The sequence below is a fragment of the Halichondria panicea genome, chromosome 17 (assembly GCF_963675165.1).
Source record: "Halichondria panicea chromosome 17, odHalPani1.1, whole genome shotgun sequence".
Taxonomy (NCBI): domain Eukaryota; kingdom Metazoa; phylum Porifera; class Demospongiae; order Suberitida; family Halichondriidae; genus Halichondria; species Halichondria panicea.
In genome coordinates, this window is record NC_087393.1 from 2778308 (window position 1) to 2802393 (window position 24086).

The 24086-nt window shown below is 38.9% G+C and overlaps 2 protein-coding genes across 2 annotated transcripts; both read left to right on the top strand.

Annotated features, from left to right (window-relative positions):
• Nucleotides 1-55: 55 nt before the first annotated feature.
• Nucleotides 56-17099, top strand: LOC135350937 (SUN domain-containing protein 1-like). The gene is made up of 23 exons (XM_064549803.1): nt 56-213; nt 314-597; nt 1424-1561; nt 2755-2866; nt 2927-2954; nt 3078-3147; nt 3343-3515; nt 3647-3748; nt 4828-4953; nt 6283-6384; nt 6592-6660; nt 9015-9058; nt 9119-9200; nt 12904-12957; nt 13050-13082; nt 13214-13285; nt 13336-13378; nt 13466-13494; nt 13597-13797; nt 14504-14566; nt 14646-14750; nt 14805-14897; nt 16794-17099. The coding sequence occupies exons 1-23, from the start codon at nt 185-187 to the stop codon at nt 16899-16901; spliced, it is 2160 nt and encodes a 719-aa protein (XP_064405873.1). The 5' UTR covers nt 56-184; the 3' UTR covers nt 16902-17099.
• Nucleotides 17100-18013: 914 nt separating this feature from the next.
• LOC135350936 (gamma-aminobutyric acid type B receptor subunit 2-like) lies at nt 18014-23776 on the top strand. Its single transcript, XM_064549802.1, has 16 exons — nt 18014-18310; nt 18742-18879; nt 20054-20224; nt 20293-20400; nt 20455-20520; nt 20568-20720; nt 21157-21223; nt 21274-21392; nt 21502-21583; nt 21639-21752; nt 21807-21951; nt 22007-22244; nt 22535-22684; nt 22795-23118; nt 23170-23316; nt 23453-23776. The coding sequence occupies exons 1-16, from the start codon at nt 18077-18079 to the stop codon at nt 23495-23497; spliced, it is 2301 nt and encodes a 766-aa protein (XP_064405872.1). The 5' UTR covers nt 18014-18076; the 3' UTR covers nt 23498-23776.
• Nucleotides 23777-24086: the final 310 nt, after the last annotated feature.

The following is a 24086-nucleotide window of genomic DNA, read 5'->3' on the forward strand; positions in this document are numbered from 1 at the left end:
CGTAATAAGAAATGAGATGACGTCGATACCATACACCCATTGGTTACCTGTGGGTTGGTAACTCCACCCCCTCTGGCCTGCCCCTCGTCAATTAATTTTGTGCACAGCTAGCTACTATTAGCTGCGCTGCGCTGATATCCGAGATCCAAGTTCCATTTGTGTGTTTCCCTTTTCCTTGCCAAACATGGCTACACAACAGCGAATGAAAAACCGGTAAACTAAAATTAATAGTGAACTCTTTTTGTGGTTACAGTACAGTATGCTTTTACTCCAATTAATCCACACTGAAATTTGAATTTATGTTCTTTCTCAGGCGGCTAGAGGCTGTGGCAGGAGATTCGAGCACTGTCAGAAGAAGCCCCAGGCTAACTGGAAGGTTCACAGGCTACAGAGATGATGGAGGAATGGGTCACCGAAACACACACGCAACCATATCCACAGTCTCTTCCAGACCAAGCCTTAGAAGCTATGGCAGAACCAAGAAAACTGAATCTGAGACAAGTATCTTGAACGAGAGTGGACAAAGTGTGCCTGTATCCTTTGATGAAGAAGAAGTAGCTAGAAGGAAAAAATCTGGGTTACCTGAACATTTCTTTGGTAAGCTATGTTTCCACAAAAATAAGACGAAGAAAATTATGTTAGCTTTAGGTGATGGCTTTAGGTGATGTAAGAGAGAGTCCACATTTCATTTGTACATGTAAAGCCAAGAAACAAATTTTTAGAATGGTACTTATTAAAATGTTACGATGTCGTCTTTTTTAAATAATAATTATTATAGCACCACCCTAAAGAGGTGAGGTTAGTTTATCCAATTGAGCACAAAGTGAATTCTAGACCACATTTTTTCTGCTGCCTAAGTAATGAATTTTGCAAGCTCCGTGTGCTTATAAATGCCTCGAGGCTATTAGTATTTGAGTGTCATAGAAGAGGAGCTTAATGGTAACAGAAATGTAGATTTAATGATGACCTAGGTCCTTGAAGTAGAAATAAAAAAGAGTAGTTCTGCAAAGAGGCCGGAATTCATAATGCTTCTGGCAGTGACAGCTTTGCAGCTCTTTTCTAACAGCTAGCGCTTTAGTGGCTAACTTATACAGTGACAGATGATCCTACGAAAGATTCTAAAGAGACTGCAACAGTCTTCACTGTAAGTAAAGTTTGCAATCCACAAATCAAATCCAAGAGAACATGCCTAGACGCCTATAGAAGCTGTTAGTTTAATTTCGTTGCATTGCCATCATTTAGCAATTTACAACTAGAATACACACATACCGTCACTTTGCTGTATCCATTTTTATGGCTTTACATGTTCTGAATAATGAAGGTTTTATTTGTGCGGTACTGAATTTTGAGGTAAAAAACGGTAGTGTGCATATTTATTATAACTCTGATGATACATTGTACAAACAATTAAACACATACATAGGTCTTGATGATAGTGATAATGAGAGCACCGTTTCTAGTACTCTTGGTACACATGGTCCAGAGGCAGTTCGTGAGTATGACTGTGTTGAAACCACGAGAGTGTACACACCAATTCTACAACCGTACAAAGAGTCAAAAGGTGAGTGTAAACTGTTGAGCATGTGGAGCGACAACTTGTGATGTTATTTGCTTGTGGCAAGGGCTTTTAAGAAAAGAGAAGAGAGCATGCAACTCACTATCTATCCTAGACACTCAGCCTAGATACTCAGTAAAATTTATATCAGAGGCAGGATATACTATAAATAGAATCCACTACTTACTGTATAGCGGGTAATTTTCGTGAGGTAAAATTCTTTATTTTTGTGGTCAAGCTGATCTCCACGAAATTTTAACATAGGCATGGCTTATCGTAACGTATGAATGCAGTGCAGGCAACGAGATTAAATAAAAGTTCTACTCACGAAAATCACAGTTTTCCGAATTTTCTACCCCACGAAAAACGGTACTGGTAAAAGTTAATGGTTCTGATCTAAAAATAGCATTTTGTGTGGGCATAACCACATAACCACAAGAATTTTGCGGATTCTGAGAGTTGCATACCCCTTCCTCTTTTAAGCCCTTGCTTGCAGTCCTTGACAAGTCTCGCGAGCAGCCGTCGAAGGGGGGAAAACGTCTGGTCAAACCCGCCGCTTTTCCGTGATACTCAGGAATGTGACATGTGTATGAATATCATTATTATTGTTGTCATAACACGTCACTATAATTGTCAGAACACATTATAATATTGAACAAACTTGAAGTAGAAAAACGCAGTATTGCAAAAGTTTTTGTCTGCCAAGAGTATTATTCTCTAAAAGAAGGACTACAGAACGCATAGTCCTCAAGAGCTGCTCCCAGACAAACAAGTTTCTAGGTACCATCTATCTACCATTCCATAACATTCTTTCACAAAATCTTTCACAAAACTTTACAGCAAGCTTTTGATTGGGTTTGTCATGAGCTCCTAGCTTTGTGGCAGCAACACTGTCACAAATAGCAGCAGCAGCTGACTTTTTTGTGCAGAGTAATCTAGCTTCTAGGCTTCTGATCTAGCTGCTTATCTTTATAGCGCACCCTTTCTACAGGTTACGTAAAACCACGCCCAAAATATTTAGAAATCTGGCCATCTGATTGGTGCGACAGCATTCCGAAACAGGGCCATGGAAAAGCGGTGGGTTCGACCAGACGTCCTTCCCCCTTTGACGGCTGCTCGCGAGACTAGTCCTTGACTAAGTACTAGTACAGAAGTATGTAAATGCACATGTATGAAAAGGCACTTAAACCTTTTTACAGGAGTTATATCTCAAGCAAGCTCGTTCGTGAGCTCTTTTCTGTACAAGTGTGGGTCGCTGATTTACCTTGCTGCTACTGGAGTACTTTGCTTGGATGTCATTATCTTACACAGGTAGAATTACAATAGCCATCAGCTAGCACTCCCTTAAGATATATTTTCTCCTACTGGCAGGCTTTTCAACTATGGCAGACCGTCACAGGTATAGCATAATACATAATTATACATCTTGTACAGTACATACGAAAGTAAGTAACCTTGAGCTTGACTTTGCACCCTCTGTGTACTGTATTCATGTGTTGTACGTATCTTTTTCCTTCTTCAGAAATCAAGATCTTGTGGTCATTATCTGTTTCTGCTATTTCTACTAACTGCAGTTGTTCTTTTCCTCATTGGTTTGTGCACACGTACAGTAACATAAAACTGACTTTAGCGTTGCCCATATACGATCAATACCAGACTTATGTTTTGACCTACATTTAGCGTTACATTAGAGAATGATCGGCTCGGTAACGAGACTAACCTGATTTGGGGTGGTTTGGTGCGTAGTAAATTCTTTTTGGCAGCAGAATTTTTATTGGTTCCTTTAGGTGGTGCGTTGATTCCAATTTGGAGTGAGTCTCAAGCTTCTCCTGTATTGCCTGGTGTGAATATGAAAGCTGTGTCGGAGTCTGTGGACAATCGTGTGCAGCACAAGTTGGATATATTCAACTCCTCCTTCAGATCAGACATCAAGGACTTTGTGACTGACCAAATCCGCGTTGTACGTACATGTACCTGTACTTCAAACCCTAACTCAGTTTGCCTCATACGTAGATGTACATGTATATCCTACTTCCATGCATTGATGGTGTGCTTACATTCAGAACTGGCAATACTGATTTTTGCACATAGAATATCCGTGAAACAGAGAGGAAAGTAAGTGAATCAGTCATGGAGGAGTTTACTCAACGAGATCATGCACTTGCAAGCCTTGGGAAAAGACTGGATACTGAAGTATGTGCATTTATATTAACCCATGGCGCGTAGGCGGCCTCAGTTACGGTAGTCTGTGTGTGTGTCTGTCACTCAGTTTGGCTTACCTAGTGATTTAGGCATCACAATTTGTACGTAGGGAAACTTGTAGCATTAAAACTAAGGCTTAAAATTTGGCAGATTTTGCAAAGAAGTCTTTGTTTCGCGAATTCAAAAAAAGGCGAGCTAAACCTAAGAAGCTTTTTGCGTACTACTAAACGCGGCTATTATTTGAAACATAAACCAATTAGTAGATGCGTCTATTATTCCAAACATAAGCCAATAATTACTGATTGTTTGTGGAAAAGGGTCGCTACAATAGAAAGCTATAATTGTGTCTGGTTTGTCTCTGTTAGCTGACTCGTACTCTGCATGATACTCTAGGCTTCTTTGCTGTGATCCTAGTCCAGTGCATATAAAACCGTGTTCTTAAATGTTTCAGCATGCCTCCAGTCTGGTTTAGCTCCTGAGTTGCTGTGCTAGACAGTTTAATAAGTCATACGTGATATTCATCTGTACATGCACTGCATTATATAACTCTTCTGGTTTCTTTATGATCATGTCACGTCACCAGCCGAGGGTTTGTAGTTTAGTGGTTTAGTTTGTACTAGCTGTACACTACGTGTCTAAATGTAAGTGTATACCGTATAGCTGGTAATTTCCAGGGGACAAAATATTCTTTGTGTTCGTGGTTGGAGCTCTGACCACAAATATTTTACCCACAAATAAAGCGACCTTGCCTACCTTTACCTGCAGTGCAAGCAGCACCCACGAAACTATTATCCACGAAGTAACTAAATATTGCTAATCAACACCACCACCCCCCCCCCCCCCAAAAATTACCGGCTATACGGTAATTGTGTAGGATGCCGTACTATTTCCTCTTGCGATCAACCTTTTTACCCCACTGGTACCACCACCCTGCTGTTGAATCCTATCCAATAAAGGAAATACTGTTGTATGTGTGATTTATAATTATGCAGTGTGTGTTGATGAATAAAATACGTATGAATGCCTTGTATGTCTTAGCAGTTTTACCATGCACGTGTGCATGTACACAGCTGAAAAATCTGCAACAATGGATATCTGGTATTGAGGATAACCTTGGGGAAGCTAGGATGAAAGAGATTGCTGGCGAGGTCTCTACTGAACAAGCCAACAATGTCAAAACTGTGTGGATAAATGAGGTACTTGTACAACAGGGCTTTATTTAGAGCGGCACAGAACCCCCCCCCCCCTGTTTAGAATCTTCCCCTTAGAATTGCCATAATTTAAGCCTCCATACACGTACACACAGAAAAATTATGTCGAAAGAAAAAGAGATAAGGATAACAGTATTACGTCAGGAGCATATTACGTCAGGAGCACACAGGGGATGGAGCGTCTTACTACGCGGATTCTGTATCGGCTATAGCTACATGTATGTACAATATTAGATCAAACGCGTTACCAGCCACACATATACAGAGCACCTAGCACATTACAAACAAGGAAATGTAGTATAGACGATAGTGAATCCGCAATACTATGCATACATGTAGTAAGACGTTCCATCCCCTCGTGTGATCCTGATTACGTACAATCACTACATGTGAGATCTGTGCAGAAAACCATGCGCCTTCTATCAATGCTCTTGATCTGCTAACCAGTATGCGCCTATTAGTTGCTGTGCGCTTATTAACCGGTATACTACTAAATAACTAAAACTGCCTGTATTGCTTTCAAAATTTTTTTTTTACACGCAAGTTACTTTATTTAGCTATAGTGGCTCTGTAGCTAGCTGTCAGCAGCAATATTACACCAAATACAGTCTGTTTCCGCTAAGTGTGCTATCGTAGAAACTGGATTTTTAGCGTATGCATATAACCAAATCTCTATCCCCACAACCATGTCCCTGTGATGAGTGATTACTCGTTAGCTAGCTAACGGGTTGGAAAGCAAGCGAGCTATATAGGCAAGCCACTCATTTTCCTGAAACGAAAGGTACATGATTTTATGGTATGGGAAACAGCTACAACACAACCAAGTTTTACCAAGTTTTATTCCATGTTCACACACATTGAGCAATTAGAGCCTCTTCTGGCTTCAGACTAGTGTGCAAGCCTTCTAGACCAACACAATAGATGGCATAAGCCATAGCTTCACAGAACTCCTCATGGATATTAAGTATTACAGAACATGTCTGTCATAGTAACTTATTCTTAGCAAACGGACTAGTTATACGGTAATTTATTACTAAAGTGTTACGTTCGTGGTACGTTTTAACCAGTATTCTGGGTAATTTGAAGCGTGTGTGCACGATCACCCATGCAATAAGTACCAGGCCCTTTTTTAACCTAGTATTCAATTAGATAAAAGTCGAACAAGGCTACTGTTTGGCAGCTTCCATGCTCATACATATTACTGTATGGTTTATACATGTAGATCTATATTAATTTGTGTTAACAGCCAAGATTTAGCACTTCAGTGCTCTAGATTTTCTTTATCTGTTTCTTACACAACAATTTTTCGTACAGGTCAAACAGCAAACATTATCTGATATTGCTGATTCATTGGGGAATCTCAGGGAAAAGCTCATGAATGATTTTAGCAATACCGACTCCAGCTTCACCCAGCAGGTACTTGTGTGTATAATAATTATGTATGGAATGACATATACCCACTTCTGTTGTCTTTTTACCCCAATAAACTAAATGCATGTTTTGTCAATCTGAATCGCAGTTGTTTAAGAGCCTAAGAATAATTTTTCTTGTGTTAAGTTGTTAGCAGATAATGGAACTTATATAATACCAATGCTACCTGTCTGTGATTTCATGTGGATGTAGCTTGCTTCAGTCGTTGAGAAGGTGTCATCTGTTAGAATCGAATTGCAAGCAACTCAAGTTACACTCACTGTGAGTTATAGGTAGTTTGCTTGTGTTTGTCTGGGTCTGCCTATCTGGTTGTTAAATTGCTGCTTTTACCGTATAGCGGGTAATTTTCGTGGGCAAGTTGACCTCCACAAAAATCCCCCCCCACACAAACGTTGGAACGCATGCAATTCAGTTGAAAAAAAATTTTTACTCACGAAAATGATCGTTCGAGTAGAACAAATTTTTTACCCCATGAAAATTACCCGCTATACTTGGTCTCAGTACAGTCTTATTACATGTAATTCTGAATGCGTGGGAGAATACCTTACGTCATGATTGTGGGCTACATATCACCCACCTTCATAAAAATCCTTGCTACTTCATTTCGTCTATTTGTTTTTGTTACCTTTTTTTTATGCATGAACAATGACAACAGCAAGAAAAAGGAAGGCCTGGGAACGAGGCCATATACAGCATGGATAGCTTACACACAAGTTCTAATAGTGGTAGAGTTTGATACATGTTGTCGAATAAAAGCTAAGAAGCATGTAGCTTGCTGCATGTTGGTTTTAGTTAAACCCGTCTTTAATTTGAGGCACTTAATTGCATTAAACCACGTGAATCTCTTATTGTTATGCCTCGAGGCGTAGCCGCACAAGGGATAATGTAAAGCTGACTGTGTGTGTGTCTGTTCCAGCTGTAACTGCTCAACGGTTGCAATGCAACGAAAACTAACAGCTTCTATACGTATTTTGATTCGTGGATTTGCAAACTAAAACTTCTTTGTCTAGTTTGACTCACAGTAAAGTCTGTTGCAGTCTCTTTAGAATCTTTCGTAGCATCACCTGTTCGTACAAACTTTCTATTCAACTTATGAATGAACTTATCAACTTAGCCTTTCACTAAAGCGCTAGCTGTTTGTTAGCTACAAGAGTCAGAAAAGAGCTGCAAAAGGCATGCACATACATTGCACTGCTAGCCTTCAACCTCGTTTAGAGACAATCGGCCTGGAAACAGCCCTTGATTCCATCCCCTTCATTTATTTGACAGGATATGCAATTTAATGTACTTCTATCCTCTGAACTGTGAAGATCCATTCATCAGGCCATCAGATAGACTTCTGTTTCCTCTTCTATAATGACTGTGTGGTTCAGTGGCAGCAATAATAACATACACTTCTTCTATAATTATACACTCTTGAGCGAAAGCAAAACATGGCGAGAGGCATTAGCACAGCGCAGCTTGCAACACTCGTTTTCCTTGCAAAGACTCCAGGCTTTTTGCGATTACTCTTCTGTGATCCTTGTCTCAGTGTATGACCTATCACTACGGCAATGCCGTTTTCAAAGCTATTCCATAGCTTTAGGTACGTTGAACAGTTCTAATATTGTGCGATTCCTAGTTCCTTAAGTTTGATTACCATAATGATGATAAAATTTATAAATCAAGGATCTGCACAGAGGTTAAGTGCACAATGGCTGGCAGTGAACAGCTTTGCAGCTACCAAATAGCTAGCGATTTAGTGGGAGGCCAACTCATACATTGAATTGTGCGAACAGATACATAACTCGAAATATGTTTTACTTTGCAAATCAAAATCAAAGAGAACGTGTGGCTAAAAACCTATTTATTTTTCGTCCCATAAGGCATTGTATAATCGTTGAGCAGTTACAGTTAAAATAACCAGACAGACAGACTCACACAATCAAATTTACTGTATTTCTCTTGAGGCGTAACGATATTCTTATATAGTTTAGTTGTGAGACATGCTATGGAACCACACGTCAAGCCGAGGGTTTTGCAACCCATAGTGTGTTTGTGTCTGTGTGTCTGTGTGTAGACTGCTACAGCTGCTCAAGGATCAATAACATGCAAATAAGAGTTTCTATAGGCTTCTAGTCATGTTTTCTTGGATTTTAATTCGTGGATTTGCAAAATAATGCTTCGTTCTCGAGTTATGCCTAGTTTTGCTTACTTGGAATGCCATTGCAGCCTTTTCGGAAAAGCGCGTAGCCTAACTTGTTTACCGAGTGTTGCTACTCCATTTAGTAGTTAGCTCTGCACTAGAACGCTAGCTATTGGTAGCTGCAAGAGTGAGAAGCGAGCTGCAAGGCTCTGCTAATGGCAGTCATTAATTTTAGACTTGAACTTCTGGCATTGATCGTTCTTAACAACAATTATGGTCGATCATTACCCACTCTTTGAGTTTGCATGCAGCAAATTAATTAATGCAAAAATGTTCATCATGGCGTACGTATATAAAAGCTATTAGTAGCTTTATGTTATGTAGCTTTGGCATCTCCACCGAGGCATCAGCACCTGCGGTGCTTTCATTGTGTTAATTAATTGTGACCAATTTACATGGCATTGTAAGTATGTTATCTGTTTGTTTCAAGGGCACTTCGAATGATGTAGCAAACATAAAGACTCAGCTTAAAAGGTGAGTTACGTAGTGAATGCAATGCAGTATGCAAGTGCATTAAAATGTGTTTTTCCCCAGTCATGAATCGCAATTGAGTGTACTTCAGCGTAGACAGCAGGAGGTTCTTGAGGAGATGTCTCAATTCAAGGCTGATGCTCTTGTGAGTTGCATTGTGTGCACCAAAATACCAAAATACATGGTTTTGCATTTTATGTTTCCTTAACTGTCTTAACTAATTCACTTATCAAGTGCATTGTGATCTTACAGTGAGCTTTTGAGGTACAATTATACGTAGTGCTCAATAATAATTACACTGCAATTTTCGAGGTATACTGTAGGTTACGTTATAAAAATCGCAGCACAAGCATGAGAGTGCTATGCCTTGTGGAGGATGTTTTATTCTGCTCAAGAGTGTTATGAAAGAGGTGTTACTTGATATATAGGGCTGTGTAGCTGCCTAGTGATGCTAAACACTAGCGGTGTCCAAGCAACTGCATGTATAGGAGCAGTCTGGAATTATTTGCTGTAACATGGATGGTATAGCTTTGTAATGTTTTGCGTATCAGGATCTCATGTAAAAGAAAAAATGGATTCTGCCATGAATTATCCATGTGGGTTTAGCGTTTGTTAAGAAAACATTATTTGGGGTAAAGTAAGCATGCGCACGGCACAAAAGGGTACACATGATTCAGCAAAGCATACGCATGACACTGACAAAAGAGGTCACTCTCAGTCATACGTGTATTTACCTCCATAATTAAGTGTGTGTCGATCCCTTACATGTATTGCCAAAGCGCTAATGATTAGGAAAGTATCTCAAATTCTACTTAGTGGTGTGCTAATTGTAAATGTATGTGTAGATGTGAAAAGTAGGCATTGTATCACTTTAGGTTACAAAGCACAAATTACTTTTGTGACTGTTAGTAGTTAGTATACATAGCTTGTTAAACGACAGAATTCAAGTTTATCTGTGCAATACAGCCTTGACCAAAATGAATAGCTCAGCAAGCAGCAACAGTACTGAAGAAATTGAAAACATGTTTATATTGTTTGGAGGACTTGGTGTGGGTATTGTTGGAGTCCCCACTCTACTTCTCGGCGCAATCATTCTACTAGCACTATGCAAGGACAGGAAGGGAAACCAAGCTCTCAATGCTGTATTCATAGCTATAACAGTTACTGCCATCCTAGCTGTTATCCCTTCAATCCTCTTTGATGTTAGCCTCATTTCTGGCTATCCGACCTTTGGAAGATGCACACCAGTGGAATACACTATTCAGTACACCCTTTCTGGAATCCTTGTTATATTGGTACTGATGTTTACTCTACTGCTTACAATTGTTTTTTATGTCAGCATTCGTTCAACTGGTCGGTCCTGCTGCAGTCTAAATTTTGTGCGTGGGGTTATAATCTTCATAACATTTTGTACTCTTGGGCAAGGAATTGTCTCTGCTGGGGTGTATAATGCAACCCCTCAGAAGTTAGTGACAGTTCGAGGCTCTCTCTGTGTCGAAATACCAGATTTAATTGAAAGGGATTTGGAAACTCTTAAAAGAGCAATTCTCATAGTATCTGTATTATTTTTTTTAATTCCTTTTGCATTGAGTATTCTCTTCGTAGTCTTGACATGTTGGAGAGTGCTAGGGTCCGTTGTTATAATGGATAAGCGAGTTGTACGTTCTATGCTTGTTTTCCTCATAGCTATGATACTAGCTAACTGTGTGACGAGAATTCCACCATTTGTGATTCAAGTTATTTTACTTGGACCAGCAGGCGATCAACAAAGGACCTTCCTTACCGTTTTAATTGGAGTATTGGTGTTACAGTTTCAAGTTCCAGTACTTTTGTTTGTAATTTTGGTATTAAACAAGCGAGTAAGAGAAACGTTTTGCAAACTACTACTGAAGATATTCTGCTGTAAAAGGTGCTCTGTTAAAGTGAGCTATTCAAATGATTCAAACTATCCAGTTACTTTCAGAAACAATGTGAGTATCAGCTCAGTGGATCACATGACTACTGTAAGCCTTTAAAACTTCCTCATCATGATTTCTACATGTTTGCTACATTGTAGAATGCCTCTTTTACTGTATCTATTTGGTTTTTCCTGTGTGTGTTCGTATGTCTCCCCCCCTTTTTGTTTCCTAATAGACGAGTATATATACCTTGTAATGATGTATATGTACCTAAGCTGTGTCAGTAGAAACTGGATTATTAGCGCTTACTCGACTATAAGCGTATCTTTATTTTAGACGCATGCTCAACTGCAGGCTTTTTATACTCGAATTGAAGCGCTTTTCCAATTATGCGAAGGTTATTAGTGAAATTTTAGTTGTTTATCTATGAGCTAGTTAGCTTGTACAGTGCATGATAGGTATATAGCTGGTGATATCCATCTGGAAGGACTCTCGGGGCATGCTGTTACCTTGTCCGATCATGCTGAGAGAATTTGAGACATAGGTGAGGTCCTTTTATTCCAAGTTCCTGATCAATATGAATGTTTTTATAATAATTTAAATGATGTAAATGAACTGTAACATAATAGATCCCGTTAGGGTTGCCTGCTTGCCTTGCTTGCTCACTTTCTAGCCAGCTTGCGAGTCAGCTCTCATCACAGAGACATCCAGTTGCTGGGTGGGGCTCAAAATTACTACATTATAGGCGCATTCTCGAATAGAGATCTGCTATTGACCCCAAAAGCGCATGCACTAATAATCCAGTTTCTACGGTAATTTATCTAGTGTCCACAATTGATGACTAAATCATTATCATTATTTTGCAGTTGCCTCGTTAATAACTGTAGAGTTTTTCCATTAAGTACTATTTACACATTGCCCATAATAATTTATATTCTGTTTGTCAATAATTATTATTATTATGAACCAGGACAGAAAACCAAATTTAGCTTAGTGCTTCAATCACTAATAGTGTCCGCTGACTTAGCAGTTATAACCAAACATCTTGGCATCAGTATAACTATTTCAACTTGTTGCTGAAACATTGCTAGGCTTTTGTTACTTAGAATTCTTTGGGGAATTAATTTTGTGTTGTCTTATACCCGAGGTGCGCGTGGGCGGCCATGGGTATAATAATCCGTTGGTTTGTTTGTTTGTTTGTGATGATGGTGTCATGGATAGCCTTCACACAACAAGTACTCCCTTGCATGTGATCTGACATGTGTCATGAGAGGGTCTGGCATTTAGAGTCACTTTTCTTGGTTCAGATGTTAAAAATTGACATCTACAATCAGATTCGCAAGAATGCAATTAAACTGTCACATGACTCACCTCACAGAGGAGGTTGGTAGTACTTGACCTTTGTCGTTTTTAAAACTATGCCAATAGGATGGCTAACTCTCCTCTGGCCTCGAGACTATAATGGAACAGGGTCCCTAAATAGAAAGCTAGAATTGTGGTTTGTTGCTTCTTTAACTGTATGGTAATCGTTGCTTGTGTATTGAAAGTATAATTATGGTGTGGTAGACATTGTTTGAGTAGAGGTCCAAGAGACTGCTATATGTACGTATTCTGACTATCTCGGACCAAATCGGTGTCCAACAATGTTACATGATAATAACAGGAATAACAATTACTGTATTACTAGAATGTTTTGCGAGCATCAAATTTGCGAGGGTTGATCAATTCGCAACAATAAAATTACTAGTAAATACACATAATCCTTGCCAAAACACGATAGTTACATCGCAAAGCGTCAGCATTTTTTCTGATTTGGCTCATTCGCAAACAAGGTTCACCAGCAAAATATTCTAGTAATACGGTATGGCATTTTATTTGCACATTTATAATGTGCAAATGGAGATTGCTATATGCTACAAGTGACAATTACGTCTTTCCATAATCTTGTAGGGTCGTATCATCTCTTTGGAAAAGCTATCTCAGGGAAAAATCAATGCTGAACAAGTTAGTTGAACTTCTACCGGCTCAAAAACATGTGCACACAATGCACTAATATAATAATTATTGATGTGCTTTTTCTGCTTCTCTTGATTCAGGCAATCACAATTTTCAATGAAGAGCTTGACAAGGTGTGGGTTGCAACATTATTAATATGCGTGGAAGGCATCAATTTTATTTGTATATACAATTTCATGGTCTGTACGTGCTATGTTTATAGAATAATTCGTTACTACAAGAATGATAATTATATGATCTGTAGACGCTTGCTAAAGAAGATAGTGCCCTCAGACTGTGGCTTACTCAGAATGTTGCTTCAGCTGAAAGATTGCAAGTGAGGTTTTTAAGAATTTTGTTTTTGCCTTGAAACTTGTTTATTTTCAGGGACTTACTGATCAAATGAATGGTCTTAAAGAACAATGTGTTGGTTAGTTGTTGACTATGTGTGTGTGTGTGTGTGCGTGCGTGCGCGCGCGCGCGTGCGTGTGATTAATAAAATGTTCTTCTTTTCCAGATTCACCACCTGGTGGATTGTCAAAAACTGTAAGTTAATAATAAACAAGTGTGTATGGCAGCTTACATGTAGATAGATTTTCACAGGGTACACTGTTATGTTACCAATATAATTATGTACTTACTGTACAGGATGTTGAAGAGGTTATCCGTATGTCGTTGGAGAGATACAGCGCTGACAGGATTGCGAAATTTGACTTTGCCCTTGAAAATTCTGGAGGCAGTGTTCTTCTTGACAAGTGCTCACCCACATTCCCTCAAAGTCTGTCTAGTGTGCATCTGTTTGGAATTCCACTCTGGTATATATCTGGAACACCCAAAATTATCATCCAGGTTAGTGCTCATAATGCCTTGGCGCGTAGAAGCAGAGGAACTTTCCAGCTGTAACTGCTCAATGGTGAAATTCGAGTTCAAGTATATGTAAGCGTTTTTATAGGCTTCTTGTCACATTTTCTTAGATTACAAATCGTGGATTTCCAAAATAAAAGCTACGTTCTTGAGTCATTGGCAGTGTTACTTACATCAAAGACTGTTACAGTCTCTTCAGGTATTTCTTTAAGTACAATCCTGCATTAGAGCACTAGCTACAACAGTGGGAGATGACCATAATATTATTATGCTAAAAATGATGCCAAAAGTACTAAGTCTAAATTAGAGGCTGCTGCATCAGTAGAGCCTTGCAGCTCTCTTCTCACTCTTGCAATTAATAGCTAGCGTTCTAGTGCAGACTTAACTACTAAGTAGAGTTGCAACACTCCGTGGACAAGTTTTGCTACGCACTCTTCTGAAAGGCTACAATGGCTACAATGGCATTCCAAGTAAGCAAAATAATTATGTCGAAACCAAGCAAATTAAACTATGACTAGAAGCCTATAGAAACTCTTACTTGCACTTCATTGATCCTTGAGCAGTTGTAGCAGTCTACACAGACAGACACACACACACGAACAAACACACTACCGTATACCTCACTTGCACATGCAATAATCATAGCAGCAAGTAACCTTAACTGCACTGACTTATGATTTCTTTGTTTTAGCCTGAAGTATATCCAGGAGATTGCTGGGCACTAAACGGAACATCTGGATATGCCACAATCCAGGTGTGTAACTTTTGATTTACAGTACTTCCAATCCGTGGTTTCATTGTGTGTAGTTGTGTAAGACATGTATATTATTCAGCTGAAGGGAAGCGTATTGGTGACAGAAGTGACAATAGAGCATATCCCTAAAACTCTTTCGCCATCTGAGAAATTGGACAGTGCTCCGAAAGACTTCTCCGTATATGTAAGTACAACATTACATAATGTGTTCGCAATCAACTTTTGTGTCTTGTATTAGGGAATGTCATCAGAAGGAGATGAAGACGGTGCACACCTTGGCCGATTCTCTTACGACATTGATGGACCTGCCATTCAGATGTTCAACGTACAAGTAAGTTTAACTTATTGTTATTATCCCAAGGTCCACGTAGGCAGCCGATCAGTATCATAATGTCTATCTGTTTTTGTTCAGTATGCTCTCCTGGCTGCTAAATACTAAATACTGTGTTTGTAGTATGGATAGACTAACATCAGAGGAGGTTGGCCACGCGTCATCAATCATGTGACATTCCTAAGGTCTCTGCTCACGTTACCATAGATACCGAATAACTGTAATAAAAAAGTTATGGATACTCTTGCTTTGCTGACTTGTAACACCGGACTAGCTGTGTCTGTTGTCTGGCTGGACCAAGATTAGCTAGACTATAGGGTAGAGTATAGTTTAGCAGTGCTGTATGAAGCTTGCATTGTACTGGCTGTCAAGAATCTAGTAAACACTGTATGCACTGATAACTCGCCAGAATAAAGGGGATCGGTGGGGATCGGGTTGGTTAATGAAAGTTTTATATCAAAAGAAGCCAGCGAGGCACATAAAGTTTGCCTTCAGTCTCTAATGACCGTGCAACACCAGCTAAAAGTTTACATAGAACTCATTTGTCAATTTTTGTGCCAGCTCAGCAAAAAAAGTGGTGCACGTGATCGTGTCCAACCTCCTCTGGACTAACATAGTGCGGTGACATGTGCTGACATTGCAATTAGTTTTCAAATGACTCACTGGGGAACGGAAATGCTGCTGCCACGCCCATTATACAATCAATTGTGCTTGAACAGTTTTAGCTAACAAGCTACTTGAGCTGTACGTAAGCTTGCAGATTGGCTATAGCTTGATGTATGGTCACAAGAGTATGCGGGAACTAGTGTGTCATATCCGAAGCGTGGATGTTATTACATTATGGCAGTACCAGGTTTGAGCTGGAGTCACGTGCCCTTCGTACCGAGGTTGGGGGTCTCGTGACTGTGGTTAGGTTTTGGGGGAATACTGAGAAGAGGGACCCCCGCTGTTGTTTAGCCCCCCCCCCCCCACTGGTAATCACATCATAGGATGGAAAGAAGTGGTCAGAGTTTCTGAAAGGGAGGGTGGGAGGCTCAAAGTTGAGCAGTCAGTAGTAGCTTTTGCAGCTGTACTTTGTACATGTAAAAGAGTGGGTCACGCATGCACGAGATAGATGGCCACGCCCTTGCGGCTCTATAACCGAGATAAGGCCGCAATTAGGATGTTTCCTCGTTAACTACGTTTAACCTACATTTTACATGGTTGCACTGTACAGTACAATGCAGACCATAGATGAACCCCACACTAGTCTCATGAACAGCTGCTATTTTGGGAAGGCACTCTTGTTACAGTTTTTGAGTTGATGACCTTGAAGGCAGTAGAACTGCATGTTGCTCAACGCTTTTGCACAAACCAAGCAGGGGTCCTTGGGCACAAAGTTAACACAAATCCATTGAAGTACAGTATGCACGTTGTTGATCTTGCACACACACACACACACTGTAAAAAATGGTGTGTGGTTTTCACGCAAGTGCGTGACTATTGTGGCAATATCAAGAGAAAACGCACATTTGTCACAATAGTCACGCATGAAAACCACACATCATTTTTACAGTCACATGTATATAGCCTCGTCTCTTTTCTTCAATAGAATGAAAGGAACAAAATAGTCTGGTATTGATAGTATCTGAGCGTGGTTGACAAGATTTATGTGTAAGTTTACGGTCACAACAAGCCCCACTCAACCACCCAGATACAATCAATACCAGACCTCTTTTTTTCCTTTTGTTGCATTAAAGAAAATCAGCCTGGCAAGGTTAGTACATAATTATATAGTGAGCTTAGAGTAAACATTCATTCAAAGTGCAAGCCTGTAGTATACAGTGTACAATCAACCAATGTGATGTTTGATTTATGCCATTGTAATGAACCACTTTTTGTCTGTCCCCTGTGCAGGCTACCGATGCTTACTACGAGATTATTCGTTTCACATTTGAAAGCAACCACGGAGACCCTGCTTACACCTGTATATACCGTGTTCGTGTGCATGGCCGCTCAAATTAGAGAGAGATGTACGTACATGCTCAATCACCCTTAGCCGTGCTATAGTGTACGTAAAGACCCTTCATCTTTAGTTTGGAACTACCGATTTGCACTTGTTTACATGACTATGTTTCTAGCTCATTTATCAACCTTTTACCTTACATTTACCGTATTTTGTTTGTGCACTAAGTCTTTTTGATGTAATTGTGGCAAGTTAAAGTTAATGCTCTAGTACATGTAGTTGGTTCTCATATCATCAAGAAGCTGCTTGTCTATAAACTCATTCATGTTGTATGCGATAGCTATTGCGTATAATTATATAGGTCACTCTGTGAATGTGGTTCTGTTGGGAGAAGCACTTTCTAGTATAACTATTTATATCGATTTGGGGATCATGTTCTGTTATCCAAAATATTATCCAATCCTCAACTCAACAGTCATGTTTATATAAACAATAAGTTGAATGTTATAGAAGAAGGTAGATCTACTTCCTCCTGTTTAATAATTTATCAATAATTATTATTAAATGGTAGATATTGAAGATGTGTTTGTCTAGATATTTTCTCATCTTTCTTGGTCTGCTGCTAACTGCTTCACTTCTGGGTCAGTCTGCTAATGAAGAGTGTTCTCTGTTTATGGGTGTAATGTTTCCTCCATCATGCACCCTTAGCTGTGCTATAATAGTGTAGTAAAGACCCTTCATCTTTAGTTTGGAACTACCAACTTGCATGACTATGTTTCTAGCTCATTTATCAACCTTTTACCATAGATACTATAAATTACAATGTAATTTATAGTATCTATGCTTTTACCTTACATTTACGTGTTTTTTGTGTGCACTAAGTCTTGGCAAGTTAAAGTTAATGCTCTAGAGTAAAGTATCAATCATTATCAATTACTCTAGTATATGTAAGTTGGTTCTCATATCATCAAGAAGCTGCTTGTCAATTCATGTTGTATGCATAGCTATTGCATATAATTATATAGGCCACTCTATAGCTGTGAATGTGGTTCTGTTGGGAGAAGCACTTTCCAGTATATTTACATCGATTTGGGGATCCTGTTCTGTTATCAACTCAAGGTACATGCAGTCATGTTTACATAAACAATCAGTTGAATGTTATAGAAAAGTATAAGAAGGTACTTCCTCCCTGTTTAATAATTTACCAATAATTATTAAATTGTAGATATTGAAGATGTGTTTGTCTGGATATTTTCTCATCTTTCTTAGTCTGCTGCTAACTGCTTCACTTCTGGGTCAGTCTGCTAATGAAGAGTGTTCTCTGTTTGTGGGTGTAATGTTTCCTCCAACTGCACCTAACAAGAGTCTGTCCAAAGGATTTACTGGTGTGAGACGTGCCATCGAAATCATCAATAACTCATCCTTGTTGAGTGGCTATAAACTGCACAGTATGCATCTGGACACAGAGGTAAGAAAGTATAAAGATGTACACTTGCATAACGTTGACATTATGTACGTGGTAGAATTAGTCTAGTTCTTCACCTCGCCTGAAAAAATGTTTAAGCAAGAAGCAGAAAAGCTACTCAAATTTATCTCAAGTGTGTACAGAGCCTATGGTCCCACTATATGTACACTGCTTAGGTTTAAATTTCAAAGGATATAATTATTACTGCAATTAATGTACCATGGGCTAAATCAAAATGGATATATAAGAGGCTTTTTTCTCAGATTTGACTGATACATAAATTACAGCTACATGTAGATTGTAATTATTTCTTCACTGTAAAACACCACGATTTGGTATGACGTACATTATCATATTTCCAGGGGGGGAATCCCAGGGCTCCCGTATGAAACCCTGCTCACTATAAATTATTATTTCAATACGTTTTTAATCAGTGTAACAGAACGCAAGCCTTGAAGCAATTATTTCAACTGGGTACGGGTGAACAAAAGAGTGTTGCGGTGATTGATGCCGGTTGCTCTACTGCTACTGAAGCGACTGCAGAGATTTCGCACTTGTTTGGATATTCTCAAGTGAGTGATCATTACATCAGTTACAATTTAGAGTGTGCACTAATTGTCAAGTGAGTATAATTATATAGCTGTATGTAACTATGTTATAGTTAGAACATGGGCATGAGGTATCTATGTGTTATAGTGTCCCAAAGCTCGAGGGCTTTAGCCCGAGGGATGAGGGACACTATAACCATAGATATCGAATCCACATGTTTTAACTGATTTAGATCCCAAAACCTATTGGCTACTAGAAATGCACTAGCTTAGCAACAGTCAACCTATATAAACAGCCAACCTATAGCAACTGGATCATTATTCTTTTGAAAACTAATATCTGAAGTTGGCATCTCTGTGTCTCTACTAAATCTGTGGTCTCTATATATTCAAGTCAACCCTGTTCCTCCACCTCAGTTGATGGACAAAATTATAGTCCTAGCTCCACCCACAAAACGGAAACATCCAGCTCCTCCCCCAGTTTTGCAGCAAACAAGCCCAGCACACTTCCCAAGAAACAAGCGGCTCGTACTACTCTCACAAAGCGAAAGGAAGACACCTAAGCTATAATTTGCAGCAAACAAGCCCTATACTACTACTCTTGAACAAAGCGAAAGGAACTTTAGGAAGAAGCCAAAGCTAGAATCCCAGCACTTCCATACATCCAGCCTTGCAGCAAAAAAAGCACAGCACACTGCCGCCCAAAAAACGAGCGTCTCCTACTACTCTCGAACAAAGCCAAAAAAAGAAACTAGAGCTTCTCTCTTTCATTCTAGTTCTGTTATTATATTACTAGACAAAGCATCTAGCTACAATAATTTTTATGTTATTACATGTGCATCTTCTTGTAAATCACAATACAATGTACAATCTTGTAGTTTGTAGCCCAGAGCAATCTATAGTACCGGTACTATAGCTCATAGTTCCCTGCTAAATACACTCAAATGGGATCTAAATAATTATAGCCTTGTTCCCAGGCCCATTTTTCTTCTATTGGAACGCTAGCTATATACTGTATATACATGTAGGCCGTATTTTTCGACTTACGTAGAAAATTTGACATAGGAACAAGGCTACTGTAACGTTATCAGAAACAAACTTTAATAGTGATAGTTCTCTAATAATTATGCTGTAACTATGATGCACACGTACGTACTAAGTGTACGTATATTGCTCATGCTATATGAATGAACCACAGATATCTTGCCAGTCATCTTCACCAGTGCTCACGAACCGGGATCGGTTTCCTAGGTATTTCCAGCTTTTACCGAGTATTTCTGAGATGGCCCATCTTTTTGCTGAAATTGTGATTGAGTTTCATTGGACTCACGTGGTTGTCTTTGTTCAAGATACAGTTGTTTACAAAACGGTAGTATAATAATAATATTTTTGGGTGTCAAAGATTTGTCTCTAAATTCGTCTTCTGTATAATTATAGGTAGCAAATGAGGTCACAACCCTCTTCAATCAGCTTAACATTACTCATACCAGCTACATTATAGCAACTAAGATGGGAATATCGAGCTTGGACCCTCCACCGTTTGAGGTACTCTGAACTTATGCACACTACTAACTACTTTTATACACATTAATTATACAGAACAGCGATGAAAGGATTTTCATCATTGCCACTGATGAAAACGTTGCAGTTGACCTTCTCTGTACTGTATGTTATATCTGCAAACTAAGCATGTCCATGACGCATGTATGCAGGCGTACAGAAAATGGACTCAACCAGTCCTACGTGTGTTCATCACTCAGTTTTATTCTCGAACTTGGTATGACAACTACAACGACTCCAATTGCCAATTAAAAACAGTTTTACACCTATCGTTTTCTGTGGCCTATTTTAAGCCAGTTACAGAGGTATGTCGTGTCATAAAGAATAGTGAAGGCAACTGGACTATACAGCCCAGTTATTAATTGGAGTGCACACAATCTATTTTTAATTTATGCATTCCCATAATTTCAAATACATAGAAAAACAGTTTACAGAGTTTGGCGACTTACTCTATGCCATATAAACTATTATAAGAGGACCATTCTATAAGAATAGTTGGTAATGTTAATGACAGTTAATTAAGATCGAGCAATATAGTTAAAATTGAGAATCTGCTTTCAACGATATGCCTATAGGATTGTATTGGGTACTCTGTAAGATGTCGGTTCCTATATTTAATTGTTTCAGCATGCAGGATCACACTAAAGATACTAATCCCTATAAGTTTGGACCCTTATACTTAAAACACTTTGATATACATAACGTACACTGCATCTATCAGGCAATGTTTGCAAAATGCAGGATAAGTATGATCCTTATTGCTACGATGCCACACTATTCCTGGCAACTGCTCTGAATCAATTACTGAGTGAGTCCTTTCATATACAGTTTCATAGCAATTGACCATTATTTTTGTAGACAAACGTGTATGGGAGTCCAACTGCTCTCAAACTGAAGGAGGGGCTGTACTCGGTCTGGATAATGTCTTTAGAACATTACAAAATCTTAGTGACCAAACGATTACTTTTGGTGAAACAGTGAGTTTGTAATTGTCACGATACATACAATCTGCCTCTAACTTGCTGGCCTCGTTCCTCACAAGCACTGATGATTGTGGAACACTATAATTATGTACACAACTTGCAGGGAGAAGTGACGTTTAATGAGTTTGGTGTGAGAACAATAAAAACCACACCTGTATTTCAGTTTAGATACACTCAGCCTGAAGGTTAGAATAATCATGCGCCCTCATTTGACATAACTCTGCATGTATTGTTGGACAGGTGTGCAGGAAAAGAGCTTGGAACTTGTCAACTTTGGCTTATTTAACAAAAGTGAAATAACAAACTACATTCTTGTCTATAATGATAATGAAAGCAACGTAACAGTGTTCCCTGGTGGGCATATGTCCTGTAAATGCTAGTGTTTGTTGTTATTTTCAATTGATGCAGATGGTATTCCATATGATGGCAAGGTAGTAACCATTGTGACTACTTTATTTCTTCCTGTAACCGTTGGTTTTGGTATCCTGGCCAGTGCCGGTATTATTTTTGCATTTTCTTGCCTTATCTTCAACTTTAAGTTTCGAAATCATAAGTAAGTTACTTTTTAATGTGCTTAGTGTGCAGTAATAAGTTGTTCTTATTTTCAGAGTTGTTCGACTAACTAGTCCAACGCTGAACTACTTCATTATCACTGGCGCTGCGCTCTTTTACATTGATGTGTATTTCTTCACGCTTCCAACTTACAAAGAAGAAGATGTTCGTTTGACTTGTAATGCTGAAACGTGGTTTACTGTTGTTGCTTACACACTTTGCTTTGGGACAATAATGGCCAAAATGTTTCGAGTTTGGCTTATCTTCAGAAACCCAAAGCCAAAAATGAGACTGGTATGCCAAAATTCATAAGTGTAATTAGCATAATTATACCGGTAGTCACGCTTTACCCAAATCTTCCCAGGGCCATTGAATTCGAGGTCTTTGTCCCAGCCGTAATGTAAATACTTGCATGGTTATACAACAAAGCGACTAGTATTAATGTTTTTGGGTGACTAACAAATTGTAAGGATGTGTGCATTGGTTCGCTTATGATGTGTTGTGATTAACCCGGCTCTGCTGTAATACACATGAATATAGAGTGCAATTTGACACTTCTCACCTTCTACTGCAATCACATGTAGGTAATCAGTGATTGGTGGTTAATAGCTGCAGTGATGGCACTACTAGGAGTGGATCTTATAATCCTGACTGTGTTCACCATCATTGAGCAGGCTGGAATTGGAGGAGAACTTATTAGACTGACCAAGAGTCTAGAACATACACAAGATGAGGTGGATTTAGTATAGTAATGGCATGTATACCAAAACAGTACAGTTTTACTTTTCCTCTTGTCCCTATCATATAATAATAATAATAATTATCGTATAATAATAATATCCAGGATGGAGTAGTACGTGTTCAATATCTTCGCTACTATTGCGACTCGAAGCCTCATGACATCGTGTCTGGATTTTTCTATGCCTTTAAGGGACTACTTCAAGTGGTTGCTTTAGTGTTGGCCTTCATGACTCGCAAAGTGAAAGTGAAAGGTCTTGATGATGCCAAATACATTGCTGCCATTATCTATATCACAAGTATCATAATCGGTGTGCTAACAGTTATTGAGTACAGCCTTGATGACTACATCAATGCGTATGCATCAATTTTCGCTACTGGGCTATCTCTTATTCCAACGTGCGTTCTGCTTTTGGTCTTTGTACCCACAGTGAGTAGTAAATTAATTGTTTTATGTATGTTCAGGCTGATTTTATTGCAGATGATTCGACTGTACAAAGACCCCAAAGGAGAAAATGTGTTTGCTGCTCCTCACACCATTTCCACGGTTGGTGATGATCAAGCTATTCTCACTCTGAGGACCAGAGTGAGAGAGCTGGAAAATCTCTTACTATCAACGGTTCCTGAGGTGTGTCCATAATTCTAAACTGGTTTAATTATAGCAAAGCATTATGATGATCATAATAATTACTATTGTAGGCATTTTCGAACACCATTACTATTTTCATAGCCCTTATTATTAATTTTCCAACATAATACTGCAGGACAAAAACAACCCCCAGAACAAGTTAACTCAACTTGAGCACTAGCTAGGGTAACAACTCATAAACAAACCTTTCATGTACATGTATATACTGCTAGACTGTAGTCTGTGTGATTTTGTGCAAGTAGTTGGTTGGAAAATTCTTCATAAACTGTAAACATTGTAATTAATGTATGGATTACTATACTTCAAGTGTATTTTGTATTTGTTGGTGAACGTTCGTTGCAGCTTTTTTTTTAGCTTTTTTTTCATATTAAATGGAATATTTAGGTACGATAACAGTTTGGAATTTTCTTTTAAAAAAACCTTGTTCTTGGTTTCCATGGTGTGGAGAAAGATGTAGGAGATCAGATAACATTTTGAACCCCTCCCACTTAACATCCACACTTTTTGTTACTAGATGGGCGTTTCTTTGCATTGATTTGCTATAAGAGGACTTTGTATGGATTATTGGCAAAGTCAGCATGCTTTCTGACAAATGGAAGCACTACAATCAGCTGGCTGCGATACAGAATATCTCGTGCATATAACTTATTTTTTATCACAGTCCCTCTGCCATTCACTATAATTATTATGTCAATACTGTTTGAAAAGAATTGGAACAAAAATTAAAATTCTGAGAGTTCTAGTGAGTT

Coding starts and splice junctions, on each gene's coding strand:
- LOC135350936 (XM_064549802.1), top strand. CDS start 18,077: ATGTGTTTGTCTGGATATTTTCTCATCTTTCTTAGTCTGCTGCTAACT. Junction 20,521..20,567: donor CAGTTGACCTTCTCTGTACT/GTATGTTATATC, acceptor GCATGTATGCAG/GCGTACAGAAAATGGACTCA. Junction 22,685..22,794: donor TAGAACATACACAAGATGAG/GTGGATTTAGTA, acceptor AATAATATCCAG/GATGGAGTAGTACGTGTTCA.
- LOC135350937 (XM_064549803.1), top strand. CDS start 185: ATGGCTACACAACAGCGAATGAAAAACCG. Junction 4,954..6,282: donor AAACTGTGTGGATAAATGAG/GTACTTGTACAA, acceptor TTTTTCGTACAG/GTCAAACAGCAAACATTATC. Junction 13,379..13,465: donor TCTTAAAGAACAATGTGTTG/GTTAGTTGTTGA, acceptor CTTCTTTTCCAG/ATTCACCACCTGGTGGATTG.